The sequence below is a fragment of the Apis florea genome, unplaced genomic scaffold (genome assembly GCF_048593485.1).
Source record: "Apis florea isolate Af1SG1 unplaced genomic scaffold, ASM4859348v1 contig_3745_pilon, whole genome shotgun sequence".
Lineage (NCBI taxonomy): Eukaryota > Metazoa > Arthropoda > Insecta > Hymenoptera > Apidae > Apis > Apis florea.
The window spans coordinates 95,066-108,493 of NW_028256831.1; the positions used below are offsets into that span (position 1 = coordinate 95,066).

Below are 13,428 nucleotides of genomic sequence, written 5' to 3' on the forward strand. Positions count from 1 at the left end.
TAAAAGATTTCTCGATATTTTTATGCATCGTTAATAAATGCACGAAACGAAATTTTATTATAAGGAACAGGCATACACAGGAAGAAGTAATGAATTTTGTGAATATTTATTAAATAAATTAAATAATTTTCGATGATTTAATAATTAATTCTGCATTTAAAAATAAAAAGCAAAATATTACATTATTCATTAACGTTACGTTAATTGGTGGTTTTTAAAACTTTTGCACGATTATATACATAATATACATAAATGGACAAGTTTCTCGTAAACTTGCTCTAATCTAATCAATCCTTTTGCGACCCACGTTTGAAATATGTATGCTCCGTTACTCGTACGTAAAAAAAGAAGACCTTTAACGGTCCTAATTTTACTTACTCACTGTACCATTTATTATAACATCTATCCAGTTACGGGTCATGATTTTGGTCTGCTGGGGGTCTCGGATAGTTATTAAGGTTTCACGTGGAGTCACTTTACCGTGACATCCAATTTCTGTCATGTTACGAATGCAGAAAGTAAATCGACAAATTATTTTCTCATATTGTCTTATGAAAAAAAAAAAAAAAAAAACCTCACATATCTATATATCTTTCTAGATAATTTTAAATTAGAATTACTCTCATTTAAAATGTATGAATATATAAATATTTTTTAATAATTAATTATCGATGGCATTTTTTTTCTGATTCCTTTATTTTAAAAAGAAATTATTAAATTTTACGAACCATTACGAAATATATTCGTATTATATTTTGATGCATAATTGTTTCAAGATGCTCTCATAGAATTTCCTTATTTTTTTTAATTTGAATTTAATTTTTTTTTTTTTAATTTAATAAACACCAATAAAACTCGATTGTAATTGCGAATTAAGTAATAATTGAGCAATAATCGAGAAGAAATTGGAAGAAATATAATCTTTTCAATGAATATCATGTATGAAAGTATCACGCATTCAAAAATTGTCAAAGGAAGATTGCAAGTACGCGCCACTTATGTTCGTAATGCATCCCGTGCGTAAGTTCGCATGCATACATGCTTGTGCATTGTCCAGAATCGTGAGCCATGAAAACCAGTCTCTCACCATAGCTCGTGCCGAACTTTCAGTGTTCGTGTTGCGTGTACATGTGTCATTAATGTGGAAACACGAAATAAACACGGATACCTGAACAGGAAGGATCATGCAACTGGGACAAATCATTCTTTTTTTCTATTTCTCCAAGTAATCACACATAACAGTATATTCTTTTCATGCGAATCCATTTTGCTTTCCAAACTAATAGAAATCGATTATCTATATTATTCAGACATCTATCATTCGGAAATTTTTGGAAATTTTCAAATTGAATTAATTTTTGATATTTCCTAATTTTTCCTTTTCTGAATTTAATATATATTCGTATTTCTTACAAGAAGTTCTCACGTGTATTTCTAAATATACAAATTTGCATTGTTCACGAAATAAAAAAAGAATTACAGACAAACAATAATACTCAGTTAAGTAATTTACGGATAAGAGGTTGAACCCTCTTATAAGAAATTATTCAAGGTAAAATAAAGATATTTGCGTGTTCCATAAGAATGGACTAGCTCGCAAAAAACTCCTCCAAAGAATTCCTCGATAGAAATTGCAAGCTGCTGCGAAAGCGGCTTCTACTTTGTCGGAACTCGAACGATAAAAAAGGGAAGAAAAGAAGAAAGGAAGGAAGGAAGAGGAAGAAGAAACTTTGCCTGGCTTTCAATAATAAAGGGCGCGTGTACGATATGTAATGGATGTAAAAGGAGTAAAAAAAATTCCACGATAATTCTCGATGGAATGAAACATCTGCCCTCAACTTCCACCACCTACTTCCGAATCCTTCGCCATTCTTGCGCACCCTCGTCACCGCACCGTGGACATTCAATCCTTCCGATGGACGAAAGGAGAAAGGTATGCGTAACGAAGGCGCGTGACACGAGAACCAGAAGGCACCTGGCCAACTATGTCCCTCTTAATCAAAGGGATATTTTGTTCGTGATCATTATGCGTGAATAAAACACGCGACAATTCTGAGCATGGATTGCTCTGAAGAATCTTTGTTTCCTCGCTTTTCTTTTCTTTTCTTTTTTTCTCGTAAGATTATTTAAAATTGTATTAATCATAGTTTCATGATTGTGCAATTTTAATTATCAAATTAGTTACTATTTTTTTATTTTCCATTGAGAAAATTAATATTTACCATTAATTAACAGTTGTTAGTAATCTAGGAGGAGGGAAAGAAAAAGAGAAATCATAGAAACGAATAGAGATTGAATTTGATAAAGTATTGTCACTATAATCTTTTTCAAAAATCTTTTCATCTTTTAATTTCTCCTCGTGAATTTTCATGTTTTTCAAATAATCAGTGATCTTTTTAAATGTAATAACCACATTGTTTCGAATTACAAAGCGACACTCGAAACTTCTATGGGGTAATGTACAACCCTCGAAACCTGGTTATTATAATGGCACCACTGTTGATGCATGCGGTTCTTTTTTTAAGCAAAGGTTTCTATCGATTCGTTGAGGGGTTGGTTCCGGCTCTCGATAGGGTGATTTACAGAATTCTCATGGTACGAATCGAAGGCATTAAAAAAATTCAGAAGGTACTGAAGTTCAAGCTACTCGAATATTTAATTGATTCTACTAAGATAAATATGTCTCGTGTCTATATTTTCTATCTTCTTATACTTTTAAAATATATCTTTCTATATTTCTTTGGAACTGCAACTTTATATCTCCCTTGACCAATCAATTATTCGAAGTTGATCAAATTTTCAAGAAGAAAGGGGAAGAGAACGAGAAAGAAGAATTTTACTTTATTAATGAAGCTTCTAACACTAAAATATTTATTTAATCTTTCAACTAGCTATCACAAAACTATCTCCGTTCATCAAACATTTCAAAGTATAATTTAATTTTATAGAATTCTTTCTATAACGCTTCAATATTATTTTAAAATAATATTATATCGCGTTATTTCAATATTATTATATCTTTGTTTGATATAACAATACATAAATCATTCTATAAAATTAATAATTGTATATTTATATGTATTGCAAAGTAGTAAAAAATAGATTCTCATCCAGTATTCCAGTCTCATCCAGTCTAAATTCTAGCCGCGGAAGAGGAAACAAGAAACTCGGGATCTCAATCCTCGAAAGGGTGGCGTCCCACGACAAATCGATTTCTTCACTGCGGATAAAAAACACGGCTAACTCGAGAGGATCGTTGCGGTCAGTCAGAGGAATGTCTGCGAGCGAATATCTCCGGTTCCTCCACATCTCTCGTTATTTTCCGAATGATCGAACATTTGCCCGGCAAAACGGAACGGATCACGGAACGAACTGTGGGAAACGGTGTAGCGGGCTTCGTATCCGACGCGAAATATCGAAGCCATTGAAGAGACAAAGGGAACCAAAGCCGTGCAGCGAACAATGAGCCGATCTTTGGAAATCGAGAGGTGGTTTCGAACCAGTTATTTTACAATAACGTGTCGTTTTTTTTTGTTCTCTTTTATTCGGATCTGGCATATGACTCCACCAGGATTAAAGTCAATCCTTTCTAGTAACTCTAGTTTTTTTTAGACTAGAATCTCAGAAGATTTTTGAATTTTTGCGTATTTTATTAATCGTTGCAAATTGAATTTTAAGGAAATTTAGGATTATTTGTGTTTAAAATTTGTACGTCTAATATATTTTTAAATTTTATGTAAAAGTTATAGGTTTTCGAAAATGTTGGTATTCTTGTGTATCATTATTCAATATATAGAATTGTTTTGCATCATTAAATATATGAAGTTTTTGGAAGTGGAAAATCTCAGATAGAGAACGAAATTTTTAATCAAATAACGAAAGATATTGAGAGATTTGATGCGAAGGTAGAATGCGAAAAGAGGGAAAGTTTAAAAAGGGTTGAAACTTTAATCTGACAGAATGGGAAATTTTCTTTGTCTTTGGAGGAAAGTCTTATGAATTATGTAAACAGAGGGATGGAATTTTCCTCATAGTTGGTAAGTTGATTCAATGGAACTAGAAAATCTTACTAGATTACTAGAAAGTATTTGAGAAAGAAAATTTATATAAATTAAGAAAGTCAAATTTAATTAGAACGAGATGAGGATCGATAATTAATCGATAATTATGTGGAACGAAATAAATATTCATGAAAAATGAAGAAAAATAAAATTCGTGCAAAAGATGAATTTGATTTTCATAATTAACCAGAATTATCGAAAGATCATTGAACAGAAAAATCACTCACTGTTGAAACAATATAAGCGTTGAATTTGAAGTAGGAATCAGAACGAAACGAAACTCTTCGACGATCGTATTAACTTCATCGTCGTTGGTATCTAGCTTGAAAGACACATTTGCATATCAATTATATTCTGCCTACACACCGTGCAATATTATACTTCGATAGTTCGCAGACAATCTCGCCTCGAATATTATCCCTCGGGCAACCACCTACAATGTTTCCCTATTGTAAAATACCTTCACTATTTTTTCAGAGAAAAAAGTATTCAGAGTATCTTTAAGGAATTTTCAATCCAATTTTTTGTTTTTCACAATATTAAAATATATCTTCAATTTAAGAAGAATATAAATTATCCCCTTGTGTAAAAATAAGAACGAGATCAAGATGTAAAAATCGAAACGGCAAGATTAAATTTTATAATATAGGATCTGAAAATAAATGTTTGCATAATACCGTATAATAATAAAAGAATCATCTTGTTGTTTTTCTAATCTCTGAGTCTTTTATCAAATTTTTCGAATAAAATATACTTTCTTTTAAAATTGTAATATCGTAATAAATTAACGATAATGGTATAATAAAGTATTATTCTTTGAATAATAGGAGACCTCCCATATCCTTTGATAAGTACATATCCTTAAGGATTTCAAGGACCATCTGTCTGAGAGAGATTCGTGATACGATCTGGGACCCTCCGCGAAAAGAATACTTAGGGTGCGCGGATCTTCGAAGGGGGATCATAATCCGGCCTCCCACGATGTTCCTAAATTTAACGTTTCTTATGAATTACGACAGGACTCTGCACAATTTTCGAACCCTGACCAACCGTGTTTCATAAAACATCGGCCCACGCCACGTGCGCACGAGCATAATCGACACGATCAATTGATTGGTACAGTATGGTTCAAGAGTTCAAGATCGTCTAGCGTTCTTTTCGTCGCTTGTGAGATCACGCGAGTTGAGGATGCAAGTGAAAAATTTATTTTGAAAAATTGGAATATTTTTGATAAATTGTTTTAACCAAGATATTATTAAAATATATAAATCAAGAATTGTTTTGATGACAATTTTGAGAATTTCATTTCACAAGCAAGCGAATGGAAAATATAAATAAATAAATTGTGGGAAATTGAATTTTCTTTGAAAGAAATTTTCAACAACTTTGAACGTATCAAAATCACGTCCACGGACAATCGATCCGAGAACAAGCTCATGGTGCATCTGCCCTTTGGGGCATGCTACCCTCGAAACAACAAGTAGATCGTTATCGTCGACACCACTTTCACCATCGAGATGAATCGAGAAAGCCGAGTAGATATAATGATAATAATAATCGTTCGTTATCGAGATAGAAAAAAAGTGTTCCAAAAGTAATAAAAAAATAAAACATTTGTTAAAGAAAGATAAACTTTTCCTGAGAAAGAAAAGAGAAAAAGAAAATTTCTTTTCTTAAAAAAAAAAAAAAAAAAAAATTACACTCGAAAAGAAATTTTATTTGAAAAATCCGATTTCTTATAATTTAATGATTCGTTTATTTCAAAAACGAGCTTTTCGATGAATTCATACACGAATTCATTGTGGTAATATCGCTCTTTTGCCATGATTCCTAATGGATCTACGCCTACGCATGTAAGCATTGTTCTCAACTACAAGAGAAAATACATCAAGTATATAAGTACATATATCGCAAAGATTTTGATAGCACCGCTGTCACCAAAGCGATGATGGATGACTTCCCCTATCCTATCTCTGTTATACAGGTAAATAGGATCGTTCGAAAACGATGGGAACTATGGCAAGAATTATATGTCCTTTTCTTTCCTTTTCTTTCATGTTACGATGCATTTGACGATTGTGATTAATGAATACAATCTAATCGATGAACATAAAGGTATGTTTAATTCTTTGTATAACATTTCACTTGACTTTAATTAAGATTTTATTTATACACGAGATTTTATTGACTTTTCAAATTCAATTTAATCCATTAACACGCAATATTGTATTTTATTAGATTTTATTTTTTTCTATTATTAGCATTAAACAATTTTTCTAAAAATAGTTAATATAAAAGAAAAAAAAAAATAAAAAAATTGCAAAAATTCTAATCGTATCTTTCAATTAATCTTTTAATCAGATCTCGTCATTATTTGAAATTAAATTATTTTTTTTTTGCTAAAACAAGATATTGTCAATATATTAACATTAAAAAATTCTTGAAGAAAATTATATCAATTCTTTTTTTCATTTATCCATCATTCGATTCGCCATGGAAACAAAATAAAACGGATTTCATCTTTCTACTTCGGTCCACTTTACACCTTTCGACGACTGGATAAAAAAGGGACCGACCGAAGACCATTAGAAGAGTAAGAAAAAATATTTCTTATTCCAAGAGCGACCGCAACGTGCCTTGTTTCGGTATCCTCTAATCTCGAAGCGTACCACAGAAAGAGACTTGTTCTTCTGCTAGTGAATCACGGGGAAAAAAATGAGAGGATCTACGAGAGAAGACGATGTTCCGGAAGATAGTAATTACCTCTTTGAGAAGAAATTCTCTTTGGATATCCTTTGATACAGATGAAATGTACGTTTCCGTTCAGGGATTTGATGGTTAATGAAAAGATGGAAAGATCTAATATTCTCAATTTTTTGAATGAAAACCATCAAACCTTGAATCCTTTATGAAATAAGATTGTTCGAAAAAATGAAGAAGAATTTTTCTCCGTGTTTATTTTCAAATTTTAAAACTATTTTAAAATTTTATATTAAAGATATTTTAATTTATCGTGAAGAAATTTGTTTGAAGAAAATTTACGCCTTAAGGGATGATCTGTTAAAGAAGAACGCTAAAAAAATTTAAACCATTGAGTCTTATAAAGAAACATTCTAAATGAAAGACACGGATACGAGATTTTAAGGCTCATTGTGGATCATCCGTAGGAACTCAATGAAATTCTTTCGCATTTCAAAGGGGCTCGGTTCAGGTAAATGGACTATTCGAAAGATTGAATCGACAAGCAAAAAAAAAGAAGAATAGAGCAAATATTTTAACCTGCTTAGGATTGAGTTTCTTTTCGATCAGGTTTGTTTAAAGAATCTCAACCAGAGGCTTATCGAGCACGTTTTATCGTCTGTTTATATTCGTGTACATTTGTATATAAATATAACTTAAATTTTCCAATTATATTGTTCGCTTTCAAATACTATTTTGTGTGATTATTATTATGGTATTCTATCTTATCATTGTTATAATATTGTTATCTGTTTATATTAATTAACAGTCGTATATCTCTCATTAAATATTAAAAATTATAATCATCAATCAAATCTGCTATAAAAAATTAAAGAAGAAATGGTAAAATTGATAAAAAATAATATAAATTATAACTTTGTTAAAGGATTGTAATTTTAAATTAAACTTTATGAAAATGGGCTAATCTTCAAAATGAGTAAGGATCAAATCAATACACCTGAGACATGATGTTCAAATTCCATTGAAATAAACTGGATACTAGCATGTAATTCAAGATATAAACATGAATGAATGGGATTCATAGGAAAATCTTTTAAAAATTCGATATTACGTAATTCATTCGAAAACAATTATAATGCTACTGAGAACAGTATGTTGACTCATTAGAAAACAATCTTAAGCTATTTTAAAATACGACAACATTATACTATGAATAAAATCTGTTTGATCAATGATCAGAAAGACGGTTATATCGTAAAATTGAAACGAAAGAGTAGCCCGGTGATGAATCAATCATTTGTATATTTACATTGAAAAAATTAATGGAAACGATTCATTCGAACATTATAAATCATAAAGTAATCGTTTCCTTAAAATTATTTCTATTTAATAATTAAAATTTATAAATTCGCAAAACATTTTAATTACTTACGTTACGCATAACAATTTAAATTTATATGTACAGAAATTATATTTGAAATATATTTAAAAATAAAAATTAATAATATGTACTTACTTTGACTGTAGACTGCATTAGCAACAATTAACAACATAAGTGTTCCTTTGAGCTTCATGTTTAAAATGTTTAGTTTTCCTTAAAGTTCAATCTAATGCGCCACCACTTGAATTCATTCACTTTCGATTATCGAGATCTGCCAAGATCAAACGCGATGCATCGATCAAACAAAATCATCCGCGCAATGTTCATTGAATTACTGACATGTATAAATCATATTTGTATTAATTATCGATAAAACAATGCATTTTAGAAAAAAAAAAATATTAGTTAAAATGAATTAGAATACGTCAACGAAAAGATGAGAATGTAAAAGCTCGAGCTTTGAGCTTTCTTCGATAAAGTGACTTTTTTCTTTCTTTCTCCCTTATTCCTTCTCTCTTGTTCCGTCCCTCTGAATAGTGTACCGTGAACCGAAGCGTACAGTACTTTCCACGAGTTTTGCTGAGAAGGAACGTGATGAAATACTGTTTGATACTCTGTTTCTTCTTATAAATTTATTTACTTTAATTATAAACCTATTATAGATTGACCTTCACGATCACAATTGATAATTTAGGCACAAAAATTTTGAAGAAATTTGTTAGTATATTTTCTTCCTTTTTTAATGATTTATCAAAGAACTTCTATTTTGTAAGGCAACAGTGATTAATTGCGTGTTAAAAATCACTTGATTCGTGCTATGTTAAAGATTGAAACACTGCGAAACCGAAGGGTTGAAATTAGAACCGAATACGTATACGAAATAACCGCGAGCCACACCGTGTCGCGGTTCGCAAACGAATGCCACTGAAGTTGCCGCTCTTCCGAATTCCGTGCCCACATAGGTGTGCGTGCGCCGTCTCCCTTCCACATGAATTTAGGTATCCCCACTAACGCACTGTTTCTCGGTTATGCGCACCATCTTCCCCCTGCTATGAATACACCACCGATGTACAGCATTCGATTAGTAATGGGTCTGATCTAATTTCAAGCTTCTTCGATTTATAATCGCATTCAAAATAAAACTCAATTTTTCCGTATTAAACGATTCTTTGGAAAAAAGAAATAATACATTCTACGTACGAATGTATGTTCAAAGAAATACGTGAGTAACAATTATTATATATTCTAACGCAAATTTATATATAATTTAAAGTTATTTAAAGAATATTCCAAAAGCAAATGATTTTGAGGTTATCAATCTTTAGGATTAGAAAATTATTTCATAAAGGCAAATCATGTTTTATTATAATAAATTAATATTTTTATAGCTTTTGAAAGTATATATTTATAAAACAAGAATAACTATTTTTAGCAATGCATTTACACATGCGTGGCCAGCTTGATTCTGTTCCTACTTTCCATCAGTCTCGAATCCGGTATATCCTCACTTCCTTTATCCCCACTGTATCTAACTGAGCGCGTGTGCAGTCGACGCGTCAATTATATCTGAATCGAAGACGACGTCTCATCCTAGTTATATTGCAAGTATGAAAGCATTCTGATTTTTCATTAATGAATTCGAATATTCAGATATGTTTGCATCATTTTTCATCAACATGATCATAAAGTAATCAAATTTTATATCTTAATAATAGACAATTGCTCCATTCATTGTATGCAAATATTAATTATGCAACAAATTTCTAGTAATAATCCAGTTATTATCTTGTGAGTATATTTATTAAAATTAATAAATATTATATTTTTATATATATTTTTTTATTTGTATTTTCTTTTTTTATACATTCTTAATCTTTATCCGTTATACTAAAATTTAATATAAATTAAATTAATTAAATATTTCCTTTTTAATTATTTTCCTAATAACAATTATAATAATATTTTATCTTTCATATTTCAGTCTTAAAGGAAAGAAGTCCAAAAACTCATCTATAATTATCATCTAAAATATAACACCAAGTTTATTGATTTTTCCATTTGAAAAAATTACGAAGTTGTGATATAATTTTGCAGTATTTCACACAGCAAACTCACAATATGCGTTATCATTAACTGCGAGAAGTGTGGAGATCACAAGCGTAGGATTCCGCGATTTATGAATGATTTGAAGGAGTGAATGAACGGGGTCGACGCATGCGCGCCACCATCCAGATTCCATTCCCATTCCAATCTTGTCTCTATTCTCTCTTTCTGTTTTATCCTTCTACTGCACTCCGGTATCGTGAACAGCTGTAGAATTCATAAAAAGATTTTTCTAACCGGGAGAATCTTTATCAAGGTCTCTCCACCATATAAAAGTGACATTAGTGAGAAAAAGAAAGCGTATTTCTTTCATTGTTTTGGAAATATTTACACAACTACATGGAAACCAACCCAATCCAGAGTAAATTAAGCTTTTTGGCTTTGTGATTTTACTTCGTGACAAATGTGAGTTTTCCAGTCTGATAAGATCAGAATATTGTTATTTTTTTTTACATACTTTTCACTTAATTGTTCTAAATAATCAAATTTTTTTTGTTAAAATTGAATATTGAATATAATATTAAATTAATAATTTATATAATTTTCTTGTAAACAAGAAAAAAAGCAAATATAATTGTTTTTGGAAACTCCACTTTTTGAAGATCAGTATCTTTCAGACACAATTTTCTAAAAGACTTTCAAAATATTCATTTTTCTACAAAGAATAAATTTTTTACAATGATTAAAATAACATTTTAAAGCGTTATATCTACAAATTTCAAAACTAAAAACTTAAATTATTTTTCATTTTTTTATTGTTATATAAATATATTTTTTTAATTACTATATTATATTTTGAAAAAAAGTATTTGTGATTTATATAACAGTAGTATAGTAGCAAATTACAATTTGTTTGTACAAGCTGACAGTTATAAGGTAACAAAATGTCTGAATATTGACTAAAACTATATGAACATAGTTAACAATTGTAAGAATATTATCTAATTTATATATAAAAATTTTTTTCCTATATAGTTTCAATAATGAAAGAAATGTGTAATTCTATTTTCGCATTTTTCTCGATAGTCTACAAAAAAGAATAATTTAATAAGTAAAAATCGTTTTAATGTTTGTGCAAAAAAAGTTTGCACAATGTTTGTGTAAACAAATAAAATATTTTTGTTTATATGAATTTCATTATTCAAATTTCATGAATTTTTCTCTGTAAATTATAATATTTCTAAAAATATTATTTAATAATAAAGTATACAAAAATGTAAAGCTTGTAAAAAAAAATACTAAAAAAGAATAACATTTTGTGCTGAAAAAAATTAAAAAAAATAATATGATAATAATGAATAATAAAAATATATCGTGAGAAAATATATTACTCATTTTAATATATTTATTTTTTTTTTGTATATACCTCCGCTATTCATTCTTAGCTTTCATTGATGATAATTTGCTTTTATAAAATTTTGCTTTTATAAAACTGAATGAAAAGGCAAGTATTTGCGAAACATTTTTCTTTCTTGGATAATAATTAATATATCCATATCCATATCCAGATATCCATAATTTCATCGATAATTTAATTTTTTAATTTTTAAAATAATTCAAATATTATTATGTAATTCAAAATTTAAATTTCGAATATTGTCCGAATATTTTTTCAAACTATGAAATCTTTTTTGTTGAGAAATTAAATAAAACTAAATTTTTTTTACAAAATAAAAAAGAAAAACAAATAATATTGTTTATTATATTTTAATAAACTAAGTTTTTATTTTATAATAATTTAAATAATTTTTCTTTCTTCATTATATTTTGAGATATTTATGAAATATTTAATTCTCTTGTTGCTTTATTTTCATTTTATACATTGATTTCATTATAATTTTATAGTTGAGAAGAATGTTTTTTTAAAATATAAAATTTAATTATAATAATTATAATATATTATTTTAATTATAATGAAATATCAATTTTAATTTTTGTAATTTTACAAAAATTAACAAATGTAATAATATTATCATACATTTTAAGTATAAACTAATTATTAATATAATTATTTTGATATAGTTAAGTTCATAGTTAAGTTTATTTAACATAACTAAAATAGCAAAATTTTTATGAAAAATTCGAAGAAATGACATTAATTAAATTGATATGAAACATGATATACAATAATATAATTTAATAAGACTAGGTCACGGTGAAGAATGCATCATAACATAACTGTTAAAGAATTCTTCGCCTGCATTAATTAAGAAGTTATTGTCAAATTGATAATGCCAGCGTAAAATAACTTTTTAATCACAATTGTAGCATTCTAATTAAGCTTGTTCTCACGATAATTAAATGAAAAATATTTGAGAACGTTACAATATATTTAACACGTACATTTTTTGTTAAATTCTTTGTGAGAAGAAATATTGAATTAATTACAACTTGTATTTCGTTCATAATTATTAATGATATAAAGAAAAATAATTCTTACAAAAAATGTTAAATAAAAAAAATACCAATTAATAGAATTTAGCTTATAGTGTAATTAATTTTAAACCTATTTTAAAAAATATATATATATATATATAATTATAACTATTATATTTAATTTATTATATTTAATAATAATTATAATATTAAATAATCAAATACGTTACCATTTTTTATTCTGCTTACACATTTTATGTTCAAGAAAAACGTCATAACTTTTTCCATTTGTGGCAATCTTCATCGTAATGTTCAAGAAATCGGCAATGGTGAGTACTAATCATAAGTTCGTGAACAAACTTTTTAACGGCGGTTAATATTTCTTATTAATAATTCTTATTTTCTTTTTGATGAATAAATATCTTCAGCCACAATAAATCGAATAATGAACATTCAACGGTGATCGTCTACAAATACAAAAAAGAATATCAGATGTATCCTAGCTAATTTTCAATTTTTTCGTTTAAAAAATAATAATATCGATAATCGATATTATTTGTCCTACAAATATCTGTCAAATATACAAAGTTTATCCAATATCTGCAAAATTGCCTATAATTTTTTATAAGTTTTCGTTGCATAAACATGATAAAATGATATTATGATAAAGCAACCTGAAACATTATTATATTTTTAATTTTAATTTGTAAAAATTAGTATTATTTTTCAGAGAATTTAGATATTAGAAATAAAGTTTAAAAAAATAAAAATTAAATACATATTTAATAAAATTCAATAGAATTTGGG

At 28.3% G+C, this 13,428-nt stretch overlaps 1 protein-coding gene and 3 long non-coding RNA genes across 8 annotated transcripts in view; 2 read left to right on the forward strand and 2 right to left on the reverse strand.

Annotated features, from left to right (window-relative positions):
- LOC100866904 (uncharacterized) overlaps window positions 1–9,066 on the reverse strand; it is a 27,677-nt gene extending 18,611 nt beyond the window's left edge. For 2 of the 5 annotated variants that reach the window (XM_086914820.1, XM_086914818.1), the window contains exons 1-2: window positions 8,567–9,066; window positions 8,278–8,413 (exon numbers count right to left, since the gene is read on the reverse strand). In XM_086914820.1, coding sequence (XP_086770946.1) covers window positions 8,278–8,335 — 58 coding nt within the window. In that variant the 5' untranslated portion in view covers window positions 8,336–8,413; window positions 8,567–9,066. Of the gene's footprint in view, window positions 1–8,277 lie in introns of all 5 variants that reach the window. The other 3 variants (XM_086914819.1, XM_086914817.1, XM_086914816.1) reach the window with 2 other exon arrangements.
- On the forward strand, window positions 8,969–11,589 carry LOC116415213 (uncharacterized). Its single transcript, XR_015294310.1, has 4 exons — window positions 8,969–9,364; window positions 9,575–9,747; window positions 9,858–9,930; window positions 10,124–11,589. It is a non-coding gene; the product is annotated as an uncharacterized LOC116415213 (long non-coding RNA).
- On the reverse strand, window positions 9,963–13,162 carry LOC147656501 (uncharacterized). Its single transcript, XR_015294311.1, has 3 exons — window positions 12,852–13,162; window positions 10,258–10,452; window positions 9,963–10,165 (listed from the first exon to the last, which is right to left on the reverse strand). It is a non-coding gene; the product is annotated as an uncharacterized LOC147656501 (long non-coding RNA).
- Window positions 12,526–13,229, forward strand: LOC147656502 (uncharacterized). Its single transcript, XR_015294314.1, has 2 exons — window positions 12,526–12,950; window positions 13,050–13,229. It is a non-coding gene; the product is annotated as an uncharacterized LOC147656502 (long non-coding RNA).
- The last annotated feature ends 199 nt before the right edge of the window (window positions 13,230–13,428 follow it).